The sequence below is a fragment of the Oncorhynchus mykiss genome, chromosome 22, assembly GCF_057628025.1.
Source record: "Oncorhynchus mykiss isolate SJ-2025 chromosome 22, ASM5762802v1, whole genome shotgun sequence".
Taxonomy (NCBI): Eukaryota; Metazoa; Chordata; class Actinopteri; order Salmoniformes; family Salmonidae; genus Oncorhynchus; species Oncorhynchus mykiss.
Genome location: NC_143043.1, coordinates 22,495,855 through 22,510,621, shown reverse-complemented (window position 1 = coordinate 22,510,621; position 14,767 = coordinate 22,495,855). Strand labels below are relative to the sequence as shown.

The 14,767-nt window shown below is 43.3% G+C and overlaps 1 protein-coding gene and 1 long non-coding RNA gene across 3 annotated transcripts in view; one reads left to right on the top strand and one right to left on the bottom strand.

Moving 5' to 3' along the window:
- Nucleotides 1-14,767, bottom strand: part of ift54 (intraflagellar transport 54) — a 51,658-nt gene that overhangs the window by 4,705 nt on the left and 32,186 nt on the right. Inside the window, exons 15-16 of one of the 2 annotated variants that reach the window (XM_021579251.3) lie at nt 3,454-3,677; nt 3,121-3,298 (exon numbers count right to left, since the gene is read on the bottom strand). In XM_021579251.3, coding sequence (XP_021434926.2) covers nt 3,133-3,298; nt 3,454-3,677 — 390 coding nt within the window. In that variant the 3' untranslated portion in view covers nt 3,121-3,132. Of the gene's footprint in view, nt 1-3,086; nt 3,299-3,453; nt 3,678-14,767 lie in introns of those variants that run through there. The other variant, XM_021579252.3, reaches the window with a different exon arrangement.
- LOC149972827 (uncharacterized) overlaps nt 1-14,767 on the top strand; it is a 96,719-nt gene that overhangs the window by 68,944 nt on the left and 13,008 nt on the right. The window lies entirely within an intron of this gene.

Below are 14,767 nucleotides of genomic sequence, written 5' to 3'. Positions count from 1 at the left end.
ATTTCTGAGGCTGGTAACTCTAATGAACTTATCCTCTACAGCAGAGGTAACTCTGTGTCTTCCTTTCCTGTGGTGGTCCTCATGAGAGCAAGTTTCATCATAGCGCTTGATGGTTTTTGAGACTGCACTTAAAGAAACTTTTAAAGATCTTTAAATTTTCCAGATTGACTGACCGACCTTCATGTCTTAATGTAATGATGGACTATCGTTTCTCTTTGCTTATTTGAGCTGTTCTTGCCATAATATGGATTTGTTATTTTACCAAATAGGGCTATCTTCTGTATACCACCCCTACCTTGTCACAACACAACTGATTGGCTCAAAAGCATCAAGGAAAGAAATTCCACAAAGTAACTTTTAAACAAGGCACACCTGTTAATTTAAATGCATCCCAGGTGACTACGTCATGAAGTTGGGTGAGAGAATGCCAAAAGTGTGCAAAGCTATCATCACGGCAAACACTTTTCTGGTTACTACATGATTCCATATGTGCTATTTCATATTTTTGATGTCTTCACTACTATTCTACAACGTAGAATATAGTACAAATAAAAACCCTTGAATGAGTAGGTGTCCAAAGTTGACTGGTACTGTATATACAGATTCAAGTCAATCCTTATTCTATGCATACAGTATGTAATGTCGAAAAATGAGAAACTAATAAAAGCATGTAAAGGTATGTCAATCACCATAAAGTGGATGGAGCACTAACAAATTAACACAAGTGTGTCTCTCTCCCTAGGGGGTTGAATACAAACCCTCTCCATAACCAGTCAGTTAGTGTGTGTGTGTGTGTGTGTGTGTGTGTGTACGTTCCACAAAGGCACCATGAAAAGAGAGGGGGGGATAAAAGCGGGGCGATTTTACTCATCATGACATGACAACCAACGTTCCCTCCATTGTTTGGGGGCACTGAGCAAATTTTTGTGAGCGGAAACTTGAACATTGTGAGAATTTTGTGCAACTTCTGGTGCACGTTTACAATGAACTCTGAGGCTGTACCCTTACAGTTTGACAGTAGCCAATGGCTATTGTGGAATTGGAAAATAATGTAGGCCTACCAGCAAAACCAATGGAGCAAATCCCATAACATTTTCACATGGAAATAGCTTTTGATTTCAATGATATTGCCTACAGTAGTGGTGTTCAATGCAGGCCTAAATTGCATGAGACTTAAATAAAAAAAAAAAAATAAACATTATAAAAGGCTTGATATTAATTTATAATTTTTTACTTGGTCTCTAACGCCATGGGCCAAATAGATGATTGTAAATGGCATTGTGTTGCATGATGCAAGAAACACTTTATAAAATACAACTAATTATTATTACCATACAGAGAATTAGACAATGTAGGCTACCGCTCTGCATATTGGCTTATTTGCATATTCAAGCACGTCTCAAAATATAATACCGCCGCTTTAATTAAGACGTAAGCTTTTTACCTGACTGGCTTTTCAAAGACAGCTTGAAATGTATCCTACATGTTTTGTTGCTCTTGTAGGAAGCAGTAACAACCCATGGCTGACCTATACTTATCTATAACTGGGCTAACAACTCGCTAACTAGCAAAGAATATCAACAAATGTGCACACGCTCTGCGCTCTGATCTGAACTGAAAAGGCATTAACCAGTTGCATCTCTAGGGGCGCTATTTCATTTTTGGATAAAAAACGTTCCTGTTTTAAGCGCGATATTTTGTCACGAAAAGATGCTCAACTATGCATATTCTTGACAGGTTTGGAAAGAAAACACTCTGAAGTTTCAGAATCTGCAAAGATTTTGTCTGTAAGTGCCCCAGAACTCATTCTACAGGCGAAACCAAGATGATACGTCAAACAGGAAATGAGCAGAATTTCTGAAGCTCTGTTTTCTAATGTCTCCTTATATGGCTGTGAATGCGACAGGAATAAGCTTAGACCTTCTGCCGTTTCCCCAAGATGTCGGCAGCATTGTGACGTATTTGTAGGCATATCATTGGAAGATTGACCATAAGAGACTACATTTTCCAAGTGTCCGCCTGGTGTCCTGCGTCGAAACTGGTGCGCAAAGCCATGTGCAAGTATTTTTCCATTTGATTGAGAGGAGAAACCATGCTTCCACGAACGATATATCATCGAAGAGATATGTGAAAAACACCTTGAGGATTGATTCTAAACAACGTTTGCCATGTTTTCAGTCGATATTATGGAGTTAATTTGGAAAAAAGTTCGCGTTTTGAGGACTGAATTTTCGTTTTTTTTTGGTAGCCAAATGTGATGTACAAAACGGAGCTATTTCTAATACACAAAGAATCTTTTTGGAAAAACTGAGCATCTGCTATCTAACTGAGAGTCTCCTCATTGAAAACATCAGAAGTTCTTCAAAGGTAAATGATTTTATTTGAAGGCTTTTATGTTTTTGTTGAAATGTTGCGTGCTGGATGCTAACGCTAATGCTAACGCTAAATGCTACGCTAGCTAGCTACTTTTACACAAATTATTGTTTTCCTATGGTTGAGAAGCATATTTTGAAAATCTGAGATGACAGTGTTGTTTACAAAAGGCTAAGCTTGAGAGATGGCATATTTATTTCATTTCATTTGCGATTTTCATGAATAGTTAACGTTGCGTTATGGTAATGAGCTTGAGTCTGTATTCACGATCCCGGATCCGGGATGGGGAGATCAGAAAGGTTAACTCATGGGTGATTGAAAGACCGCTAGTGGGCTACCCCTGCCGATAGAATTCTACTCCGTTGCGCTCTGGCTCTGCCTACAGCAAAATCACAGACTCAATCTTGCAAAGTTAGATTTGTTTTGGTTTGTTGCATTGAAAAGGGGCTGATTTAATGTTGATTTGATCACAGAAAAACATTGATCTATATAGTGCAAACTAATGGGGTGAACTCAGTGAAGTTCAATCTCTTGCGTCTCTGCGCAGCATGGCATTTCTTCTGCACTGCAGTCCTGGAGGAAGTGCGGGCCCACACACACGCGTAAGTTTAGAGGGAACATTGATGACAAGGAATGAAAGTGAAGTTGAGGCCTCCTCTATCATTTCGGATGTTACCAGACTAAGTAAGAACCCAGGCTCAGCCAAACACGTATTTTTTTTAAGGGAGCGAACCCCTTTATTTGGACCTTGGCTCCTCCTCATGTTCGCGAGGAGAAGTTGATGCTGGTCACCATCTTCTGGATCTTATCCTCGTTCTTCAGGACGTTGGACTTGACAGCGCAGATCTTGTCCTGCTGCTCCTTGATTAGCTGCTCCAGCTCGGCTAGCTCGGCCTTCAGAGGCTCCACGGCGTTGTCCGTCACTCTGGAAATGACACACACCACAAAATGTAATGTCAGTCCTGAGTGTGTGTATGAATGGGTTGTGGGTTTTCTACATCTGTTGCTGCAGCAGGGCCTATGTGTTTTCTTTGTTCTCCCTCCAGGCTTTAGTGTGTAAAGTGTGTGTTGCCCTCTAACCTCTGTTCCTGCATCAGGGCCTGCGCATGCTCCTTGTTCTCCCTCCTCCAGGTGTGCAGCTCGTTCTGCATGGCGTCCATGTCCTCCTGGATATAATCCATGATCTTGCCCAGGGGAAGGGCGCTGCGGCACACCGTCTGGATGGACGAACGCAGCCGTTCGATCTCCCTGGACACCAGCTCCCTCTCCTTCTTCCTGGCCGCCTCCGACACCAGGCTTTGTGTCTGGAGAGAGGGATGAAGGGAAGGATGGATGGATAGATAGGTGAGATGGATGGAGAGGAGGAGGGATGGATTGAGTGATGGAGGAGAGAAGCCAAGAGAGATTTTTACTACAACATAGAGTACGGTTACATGCACACAATAAATGTGATTATTGTGGATAATTTAATAGAATAGTTTGATTCAGAAGTTTACATGCTTTGGAAGAATAACAATTTCCCCAATAATCCTGTTTACATGGACACATCTGAAATAAGGCTACCTCATAGCACTCTGATAAATGCAGAAAATCGTCCCATGTTTCATAAACCAAAATAAAATATCACATTTGTTTAGATGCCTGTTAGTGAGCATTTCTCCTTTACCAAGATAATCAATCCACCTGACAGGTGTGGCACGTCAAGAAGCTGACCTTTTGAGGATCTCAGGACCCATGCCAAATCTTTTTAGTTTCCTGAAGGGGAATAGGCTTTGTCGTGCCCTCTCACAACTGCCTTGGTGTGTTTGGACCATTCTAGTTTGTTGTTGATGTGGACACCAAGGAACTTGAAGCTCTCAACCTGCTCCACTACAGCCTCGTCGATGAGAATGGGGGCGTGCTCGGTGCTCCTTTTTCTGTAGTCCACAATCATCTCCTTAGTCTTGGTTACGTTGAGGGATAGGTTGTTATTCTGGCACCACCTGGCCAGGTCTCTGACCTCCTCCCTATAGGCTGTTTCGTCGTTGATCAGGCCTACCACTGTTGTAGCTGTACTCCCAGTCATGTGAAATCCATAGATTAGGTCCTAATGAATGTATTTCGATTGACTGATTTCCTCAGATGAACTGTAACTCAGTCAAATCTTTGAAATTGTTGCATGTTGCATTTATATTTTTGTTCAGTAGATTTCTAAGACGCATACATTCAGCTGTTCCGAACTCACTTCACTCGCGCTAAAGAGAGAGGCTTGCGCTACCGGGGCTGGAACGCCGATTCATGTGTTTACATTTCCTAAAAATGTGAAAGAATGCACAGAAAACCAGGTGTTTTAATTTGACCTCATGCGAATTAGGATAAACAGAGTAAGGTGTTTACATGACAATTGCATAAATCCAGCTACGACCACAAATGAGTTAAATATAAAAGTATTCCTGTAATTGGGATAATCTGGATTTAGGCTAGGGATAGGTCAGTTTCAATTATATGTGAATGGAGACATCTTCGATAAGCAGGAATTGTTGAATAATTCTGGAAAATTTACATCTGTGAGAGAGGGGAAGGATGGCTGGAGGGATGGAGAGAACCAAAGATTGATGGTGATGATCTTGGACTTTGAAGTACGTAGGGTGGCCGTGGAATGAGAGAAAACCCTGCTACTGCTTGATGTTTCCCAGTGTTTCTGAGACCAAGTTAAGCAAGTCTTTATTGTCCCAGGAAGGGCAATTCATAGGGATAACATTATGGTCTGCGAAGCAACTCTTCATATGTTTTGGATGTCCATAATGAATTCTCTACCTCTCTGCCGCACACCTGCACGCATACACACACTCCTCTCTACCAGAGAGGCTACTTCAACCGAATCACATAAACCTTAAGGTATTCTACACTGGCCAGCAAAAAGTATCAAATGAACGGAGCCAGACGCAGGGCTGCATTTAGTGGTTTAGGATTTCAAGGCAAAAAAATGCTAGGCAGGAATTATACAAACCTAGGCTGTGTATATAAGGATCAAACGCGTGGCTGAATTGTGCTGGCTAATGTGGGGGGACTAGCTGAAGGCCTTCTCTGTATAGCATGTGGTTGGGGGGTCCTGCTCTGCTATGCCCCAGCCACCCCACAGCCCTCAGCTTCAAGTTGGGAGGGGAGGAGAATGAAGGGGCTCCCCTTGGCACAGTGAAGGCCAGGGATGTTTACTCAGCTGGGTCTGCAGGTCGATGTGTGTGTGGGACTGCAGAGGCGCGCGCACACACACACACACTAGACGGCACCCACCCGCACTCCTGTGGACTTAAACCCTTGTTTATTTTAGTAACAGGCTGTGGCAGTGAAGTTATTTTACTACAGTATTCAGTAACAACTACTGCACTTATCGCCCTTTCAAGTTTAACTCTTGGGCCAATTTGTGTCATTCTGGCCTCCAGATGGAAACACCTGCTTTTACGGGGCCATAGAAATCCTACTCCCGCTACATGACAGTGTAAACTCCCCAACAACTTCCCCATCAAAACAGACCAACTGTCATGTAGACTGGGTGTTAGGCCGGGTAGGTTAGCAAAACTTAAATGTTGAGCGCTATTACACGCTAACTCAATAATTACAGCTTAAAAACACACTAAACTACATAGAACTTAACTATACAAAAAAACACTTCAAAACTTCAACTCTGCTGCCTTTGCTCTAGGAAACCAGCAAAAATGCCTGACAAGCCGCCTAGTCTCCCCCTCCCTCTGTGGTTTGCAAAGTGTGCAAGGATTGAAATGTCTAATGGTCGTCCGCAATGTGGGTGGCTTTCCCCTCGGCCCCGTGAACACGGCGGCTACACAAACACGCCACGGCTCATTCGGCCCGCCGGCTGTGGTGCAGCACCGCGGAAGCCCAGCCGGGCTACGCTCTGTTTACTGTCCTCTTGCACAGCCTGACCCCCTCGGAAATTCAGGAAAACAGAACAAAAAGAAAAACTAGTCCCTGGTCTGCGTGGTGCACTCTGTCCAGGCGAGCATAAATCAGCCCTTTATAGGGGCCTCTAGTTGGGCTCAGCGCGCTCCTTTTTCTATTTTTCACCCCGACCCAAGAACAATATTTATTTTGGGGGGAGGGGGGCAGGTTTTCCCATTAGCTCATCCAGCCCTGTTGGCCGTGGAGATCCGAGCCGGCGATCCTTCCTGGGAACAGGTGGCTCCCAGCAGCGACCTTGGACCGCTGCGCATCAATTCCCTTTCTATTGTTTCTTTCCTAGGAGCCCCTAGTCAATCCATACAGGTAAGGGGTTGTCAGGGATATGTCATGCATTGCAATCTTGCTTTTCCTTGCACAAGAAAGTGCAAGGAAAAGTAACTACTCAGTCCCCTCTGGTTTCATGTTGTAAACAATGTGTTGCTGAGTATATCAATCCAAACCTGAAACTTTGCAAGTGCCAGAATGTTTTACTGTTATGTCTTGTGGAAACTGGGTTTGATGGGCCTCTAGTCTCATGCCGGGGCTTCAGATCAAAACTTCTCACAGACCTGCTGGCCTGGCTGCAGTGCAGGCTGCTAAGCTACAATGTGGAATTCATCCAAACCCTCTCATGCCTAATTTGGTTAATGAGAAAATGCATGCAAAGCACATGATTTATGAAGTGGTAATAAGGAGCTGGTGAGAGGGGGTGGGAGAATAACAGTCTTCAAAGTAAAGCTTTTGACAAGAAGAATGGGTTGCATGCGTGAAACCTGTTAGAGACCAACCTCTTGGGCGTCATTAATTAAAGAAACATTAATTTAGCCACTGCTGGACCGTTTCAGAGCGGCGTATCAGCTTTCATAATGATGTAATAAGCCACTTCATCAACCTCAATTATCAGGCGACAAATGTATAAACCGCACACAACAACAGTGTAACAACGAGTGGCATGACATACTTAGGTTATATGACAAATTAACATTTCCAGTGACAGTGGTCAGGTAAACGTGTGTTTCCTCAGATTTCTACCATGGTCTCAGTAGTCTCAACAGGATTTCCTTGTCTTGTCTTATTTCCTTCATCCCCACTTTTATATATAAAAAAAGAACTGTCCACATTTGACACACCTACTCATGCAAGGGTTTTTCAAGATCTTTAAAAAGTTTCTTCAAGTGCAGTCACAACAACCATCAAGCGCTATGATGAAACTGGCTCTCATGAGGACCGCCACAGGAAAGGAAGACCCAGAGTTACCTCTGCTGCAGAGGATAAGTTCATTAGAGTTATGAGCCTCAGATATTACAGCCCAAATAAATGCTTCAGAGTTCAAGTACCAGACACACATCAACATCAACTGTTCAGAGAAGACTGAATTAATCAAGCCTTCATGGTCAAATTACTGCAAAGAAACCACTACTAAAAGGACACCAATAATAAGAAGAGACTTGCTTTGGCCAAGAAACACGAGCAATGGACATTAAACTGGTGGAAACCTATCCTGTGATCTGATGAGTCCAAATTTGATATTTTTGGTTCCAACCACTGTGTCTTCGTGAGACACAGTGTAGGTGAACGGATGATCTCCGCATGTGTAGTACCCACTGTGAAGCATGGCGGAGGTGGTGTGATGGTGCTTTGCTGGTGACATGGTCTGCGATTCATTTAGAATTCAAGATTAACTTAACCAGCATGGCTACCACAGCATTCTGCAGCAATACGCTATCTCATCTGGTTTGCACTCAGAGTGACTATCATTTGTTTTTAACAGGACAATGACCCAACACACCTCCAGGCTGTGTAAGGACTATTTGACCAAGAAGGAGAGTGATGGAGTGCTGCATCAGATGACCTTGCCTCCTTAATCACCTGACCTCAACCCAATTGAGATGGTTTGGGAGGAGTTGGACCGCAGAGTGAAGGAAAGCATCCAACAAGTGCTCAGCATATGTGGGAACTCCAAGACTGTTGGAAAAACATTCCATGTGAATCTGGTTGAGAGAATGCCAAGAGTGTGCAAAGCTGTCATCAGGGCAAAGGATGGCTACTTTGAAGAATCTAACATATATTTTAATTTAACATTGTTTTGGTTACTACATGATTCCATATGTTATTTCATAGTTTTGATGTTTTAACTATTATATTATACAATGTAGAAAATTGTAAAAATAAAGAAAAACCCTTGAATGAGTAGGTGTCCAAACTTTTGACTGGTACTGTATATTTAAAAAAAATGATATTATACAATAGGCTACATGTCGGTACCAACTTTCCTTGAGAAAATTGAGCTCAGGTACCTAAAACAAAAGCACAACACCACTGTATGAGACCCAACCACCCAACCAAATGTGTCCCCAGAGAGGGTGGGGGCCAAAAAGCTAGGTATTATACCATGACGATAAGTTCAGTGTTGTTCAGGGGTTTCCTATTTTTCGGGTAAAAAAGACATCGTCCAAATGTCCAGCAAGATCATAAAAATAGCTAGGAGTCAGTGAGGTGATGAGTGAGGTTAAGGGCAAGGGGGGTTACAGGATGCTAGGGTCAGTGTGTAGCCCCCTAAGGGGCCACAACTGAGCTCCCTGCCCTGGACCCAGGAGTACAAAGGGGAACCTCACCTCCCCCTAGAAAAGACTGCGGACAGAGAAAAGGGCTTGATTAAACTATGGAGGCCATGTCACAAAGGTTGAAGCTGATAAGTTAAGGTTATGTGGCTGGAATGGTTTGACGTGATCAAAGCGACTTGAGAAAAATAACACCTGCAACGATCGGGTCTGCATTGGAGTCCAATCTCCGAGGTTCAGAAAGGTATTTCTCAGAAACCTTTTCCCATTCCACAGGAATCTCAAAATGCTGCACTTACAAGGGCAATATGGCTAATGGAATTCAGCCGGGTCGTTTCCTTACGTTTCCACAAAAAAAAAAAGGTGAATGTTTACGAAGACACAGGCCTGGTGGGGAGAGGTCTATTTATTTTCCTGACGATTCTGTAGAGTATTCTGGCATTTCTCCTCCGTGACTCTCACTCAACAGCCATCCATTTGTGTGCCACGTTTATTTATACATTGCAAACCTTCATCAAGGCTAATTTGATGGGGTAAGAAAAGGGAGAGGGTACAAAAACAATCTTATGAAAACGCAGCTGCTACGAGGGCCCGAGTCTGTCTAAATAAAAAGACGGCCTCCGAGAAGTATCCTACAATAATATACAAGTGTTCTGCAAGGTCACGGGGAAGGTCGTCCCCATAAATATACAGCAAATTCTTCTATGGTGCACTTTGTGTGGCGGGATATGGCAAAACACAAGCGCCTTAACTGCTCCAAAAGCCCTTTGATTTACAGCAGTTCAGCCATGTTCTGAAAAAGCATTGGCAAGAACAATAACAAAACTGATTCACGAAGAAGGGGGAAAAAAACATGTCTAGAGAAGTTATGAAGTTCCTATTTCCCTAAAAGTTAGGGTAATAACATCATACCTGATCAGGGTGTTTGATAAACGTCAGCGTTTAAGAATGAATCCACAGCCCACTGTAATTTCAGACCTGTCACACCAGGGGACGGGGGAAGCTCAATATTTACATTTTTTAACCCTCCATTTTCTGCCGTGATTACAAGAGAGCAACGTCTCTATTACACTGACCCTCAACCCTATCATGTCAGGAAGGAAACCATTATAGTCCTTTATACAGCTAACAAGGCAAGCAATGTCGATGGGGGGGGGGGGGGGGGTTAGGTAGCGCAAAGTTTGGCCCGTACGAGTAGACATACCTTTCATTCGGACTGCAGTGCGCTCCAGCAACACACAGCCCCCCCCATTAGATGCCTTATAACAATGAACCTGGAATCCCAAAAACCGATGAGGCTGCAATTAGGATAACCCTGGGGGGGGGGGGGGGTTATGCAGTCTGAATAGAATGCATGTCTACTCGTACGATCCACGCTATGCGCTACCTAACCCCCCACCTCGAAAAAGGGAAATTCAGTCGGATTATTTAAAAATAAAAACTACAAGGGGGCCGCAGTGCAATCTGAAGTATTGGGGTGGGTGTAGGGTAGGGGAGTCGTCCATCCGAAGACCAGCTGGGAATGGGGGGCTCCATCTGCTCTGTCTGCTGTTGAGTCTCTACGAGCTAAACCCGTGACGGAGCTGGAACGCCGGACAGAGCCTGGCGCACGCTATGGAGATGAGAGCGCTGGTTTTTCCCGTTTCCCGCTCACCAGCAGCTGGCCTGGGACAGACGACCTCGCCGGAGAAGAGGGATGGGTGAGGCCTGGGGTTGGGAAAAGGGGGGTAGACAGGGCCTTTCTGCATGAGTGAAGGGCGAAAACACAGCATCCATCAGAGTCGGGTGGTCAGCTGGGCAGCTGGGCAGAGAGCGGAGGAAGCAGCTCGCTTGGGCAGAAAGGACCACCCAAAACAGGCCGAGTCGTACAACCCACGTCGCTGGAGCATGGACAAGAGGCCTTCACACCGATTCACTATACAAATAGTGACTGTGAGAGCTCTCTTTGGCCAATAAACACGCTCGGGGGAACAGATGAGGGGTAGCAATACGTTACGTCAGACTGGAAGTCATGTTCGAAGTAATGAAAAGCCTATCCATTATGAAATGTGGAGGCAACAGTTTATGGTTGAAGCACAGGGAGAGGTAGGGCAGGAGGACAAGGTAGTGGGATGCAGTGTGCCCCCAAAAGGAGGATTTATTTCCAGGGAAGACTCTTAAATTACCCCACAATGGGCATGCAATGTAGTTAAAGGAGTGGTTTACTACTTCTGAAGGAAATCTAAAAATGATGTAAATGGCATGTCACGTAGAAGGAGGCAGACACTTTGTGATTTCACTTGTTTTTGAGAAACCTATCCCAGCCGCAAAAGACTTCCTCGCTGTTTTTTATTTATTTTACCTTTATTTTACTAGGCAAGTCAGTTAAGAACAAATTCTGTGCTGTGCACTGTGGGGGCGACCAAAAGACATGAACAAAAGCTCCAAAAACACCCAAATATGTCAGCTTAGAAACGGACAGCCTCTCAGTGTAGCGATGTAGGTCGTTAGATGTTGTACACATGAAATTGTGTCATTCCGAACTTAAATTTTATGCAACTCGAGCAACTTTCCCCTCTAACAGCTGTGCTGCGTCTCTGTGTAGCCTGTGCAGCACAGCTGGTAGAAGAAACCTCGAGAGTCGCACAAAAATGGAACATAACGTTGCGGATTAAGTTTGGAATGACACAATTTCACGTGTACAACATCTAAAGACCTACATCACTGTACTGAGAAGGTGTTTGTTTCTAAAAGGGCTTATGGTGGGATCTGAAATGATTAACACCCTTGAAAAAGCAGAAATGACTGTATTCAATCATTCAAATACTGAGCTACACTGAATGTACAAAACAATAGGAACACCTGCTCTTTCCATGACCAGGTCATGGACATGACATGTGAAAGCTATGATCCCGTATTTATGTCACCGGTTACATCCACTTCAAAATCAGTGTTCACCAACCTTTTCTGAGTCAAGATCATTTTCTGAGTCAAATTGCAAGTCGAGATCTACCACTCAAGATGTTTTTTTTTAACATTACTTAAAAAAACATAAGCCTATGCAACATTAACCAATTAAAAACAGTTCTGTAGCAATTAAGTATGTGCAGTAGACTATAAGCCCAATACAGCATGACTGGCTATTCCCTGCCAATGTTGTTCTCAGACCATTTTGAAATAATAATTTTAAAAAGTGTGTTACTGTATTTGATCACACTGGTAATAGATACTTTGTTGATTACTTGTGAGGCACAGTTGACTGAGCATATTTAGCTTTTTACTGGACTGATGTTTTGCATCTGATGGCCAGTCTGAGGGGAGGGAGGGAGCAGCGGCAAGGCTGCCTCTCCCTCAACTCACCGTCCCGCCGCTCTCTCTCCGAGAGAAGAGGACACAGTCTTTCAGCTGATGGCGAAACTTGCACTGCATCATTTCTGCCTCACAGTTACTCCTATGACCAGAGAAAGTGAAATATTCCGTGATATTAAAAAAGGCCCCCTGTCCCTAATAATAACAGTGTAAGCTTATTGGAGCACTTTGCTATAGTCATTCATTGCAGCTGCAGTGCTGGTTGTAGCTTGAGTGGAAGTAAGGAGAAGGCCCATTATATGGCTTATACAAGTGTTGACAGTGCTGAATAACAACGTAAAGAGGAACTTACTCATAAAAACAGAAGCTCTTTGCTGTAAATGTTGAGTCTCTCTCTAGTCATGGTTTTAAAAGTTTTGAAAATCTCACAGTAGCAACTTTGCTGTGCGTTCAGTGTTTTTTAAATATTTTTTACACTCTTTGGCTCGAGGAAACACTGATCTGAGCTATCTGATTGGCTAGCGCTAGGTCAATAGGTGCACTTGATTTGCTCTCCGGGCCTGCCGGGTAGGCAGAGTGCTACCTTCAGACTCATGAAATGGTTTAAAAATGGGAACACTTTGCCTTCCCAGCACTAGGGCTTGTTGTTTTTGCAGAAATGTTTGGTGATCAACTAGGATTCCCTTGGAGATCGACCAGTTGGTGAACACTGGTATAGATGAAGGGAAGGAGACAGGTTAAAGATGGACTTTTAAGCTTTAAGACAATTGAGACATGGATTGTGTATGTGTACCATTCAGATGGTGAATGGGCAAAACAAAATATGTAAGTGCCTTTGAACCGGGTATGGTAGTAGGTGCCAGACGCAGTGGTTTGAGTGTGTCAAGAACTGTAACGCTGCTGGGTTTTTCACGCTCAACAGTTTCCCGTGTGTATTACGAATGGTTCACCACCCAAAGGACATCCAGACAAAACTGTGGGAAGCATTGAAGTGAACATGGGCCAGCATCCCTGGAATGCTTTTGACAGCTTGTAGTCTATGCCCCGACGAATTGAGGTTGTTGTGAGGGCAAACATGTGTGCAACTCAATATTAGGAAGGTGTGCCTAATGTTTAGTACACTCAATGTATATTGTATGCTCCGTTTAAAAAATATATATTTTATACTAATACAATTGCTCAGAGAATGAAATTTAACAAGTAATATATTTATTTCTCAAATTATTTGACACCCCTTTTTACAATGCCTTTCACCTTCCGAGTATAACACAGACTTTTTCTAAAAGGAGAACACATTGGGAAGGATCTTAGACCAATCCCCCTTTCAGAATCCTTCCAGATATTGAAATCCTTCATCTGCCCTCATGGACTGGCCTCGTCAACTTAAACCACAGGATTTCAATGGTTTTCAGGTCAGGAGACAGAGATGGGCATTGCAGAAGGTTGATGTTGTGGCCAATTAAGCATGTCTTTGGGAATTTTTAGGTGTGTTTGGGGTTGTCTTGCTGGGAGATCAACTAGCGGCCAAGTTTCAGCCTCCTGGCAGAGGCAACAAGGTTTTTGGCTAAAATATCCTGGTACTGGGTAAAGTTCATGATGTCGTTGACCTTAACAAGGGCCCTAGGAACAGTGGAAGCAAAAATAGCTCCATAACAAAGATCCACCACCATACCCCAAGTATGGGGTTCTTTTCTGCTCATGCATTCTCATTTCAACACCAAACCTACCATAGGTGTGCGTGACCAAAGAGCTCGATTTTCTATGAGCAATCGTATTAGTATAAAATAACAATTTCTCAAATAAATTTAGCATTCAATATAGCTCAGTATTTTTAAAATACTTTTTGTTCATCTTTACCAAGGGTGTCAATTTCAGACCCACTTTATTTGGGTGTTTTTGGAGCTTTTGTTCATGTCTTTTGGTTGCCTCCACAGTGCACAGCGAGCAATGACGAAGCCTATCACAGCTGGGGTAAGTTTCTCAAAAACAAAAGTAGTATCTGCACCCTTCTATAACATGCCATTTACATCAAAAATAGAGATGGTCTTCAGAAATAGCAAACCACTCCTTTAACTTAAGTTCAAATCAGTAAGGCTGGCCTGAATGCTTATCCTCGGGCTACAAAATAACTCACATTGCACCCTTTATCACAGATGGAATGTGTGTCTGTGATGTGTACAAATCTTCTCATCAACAGCACAGCGTCATGTCACTCCTCCTCCTTTACTGTCAATTAGCCACGTGCAGAATGTCAGTTACCTATTACCCTATTAATCGCCAATGAGCACAGCTGAATAATGCAACTTCACCACGCTTGTTAAATAACCTATGGGTCAGTGGAGTCTCCGCAGAGGAGGAAGGGGAAGACCATCAGTGAATTTCATTTAAAAAAAAAGTGAAACACTCGAAAAGTTATGCTTTTTAGATAAAACTATACAAAATGTATTCACGTCACCAAATAATGCATTGTTTCGCAATGAAGGTCTACAGTAGCCTCGCCAGCACTCTGTAAAATCAAATGTTATTTGTCACATGCGCCAAATACAACAGGTGTAGAACTTACAGTGAAATGCTTACATTGACTTCAATACAAAACCTAGGAGGCTCCT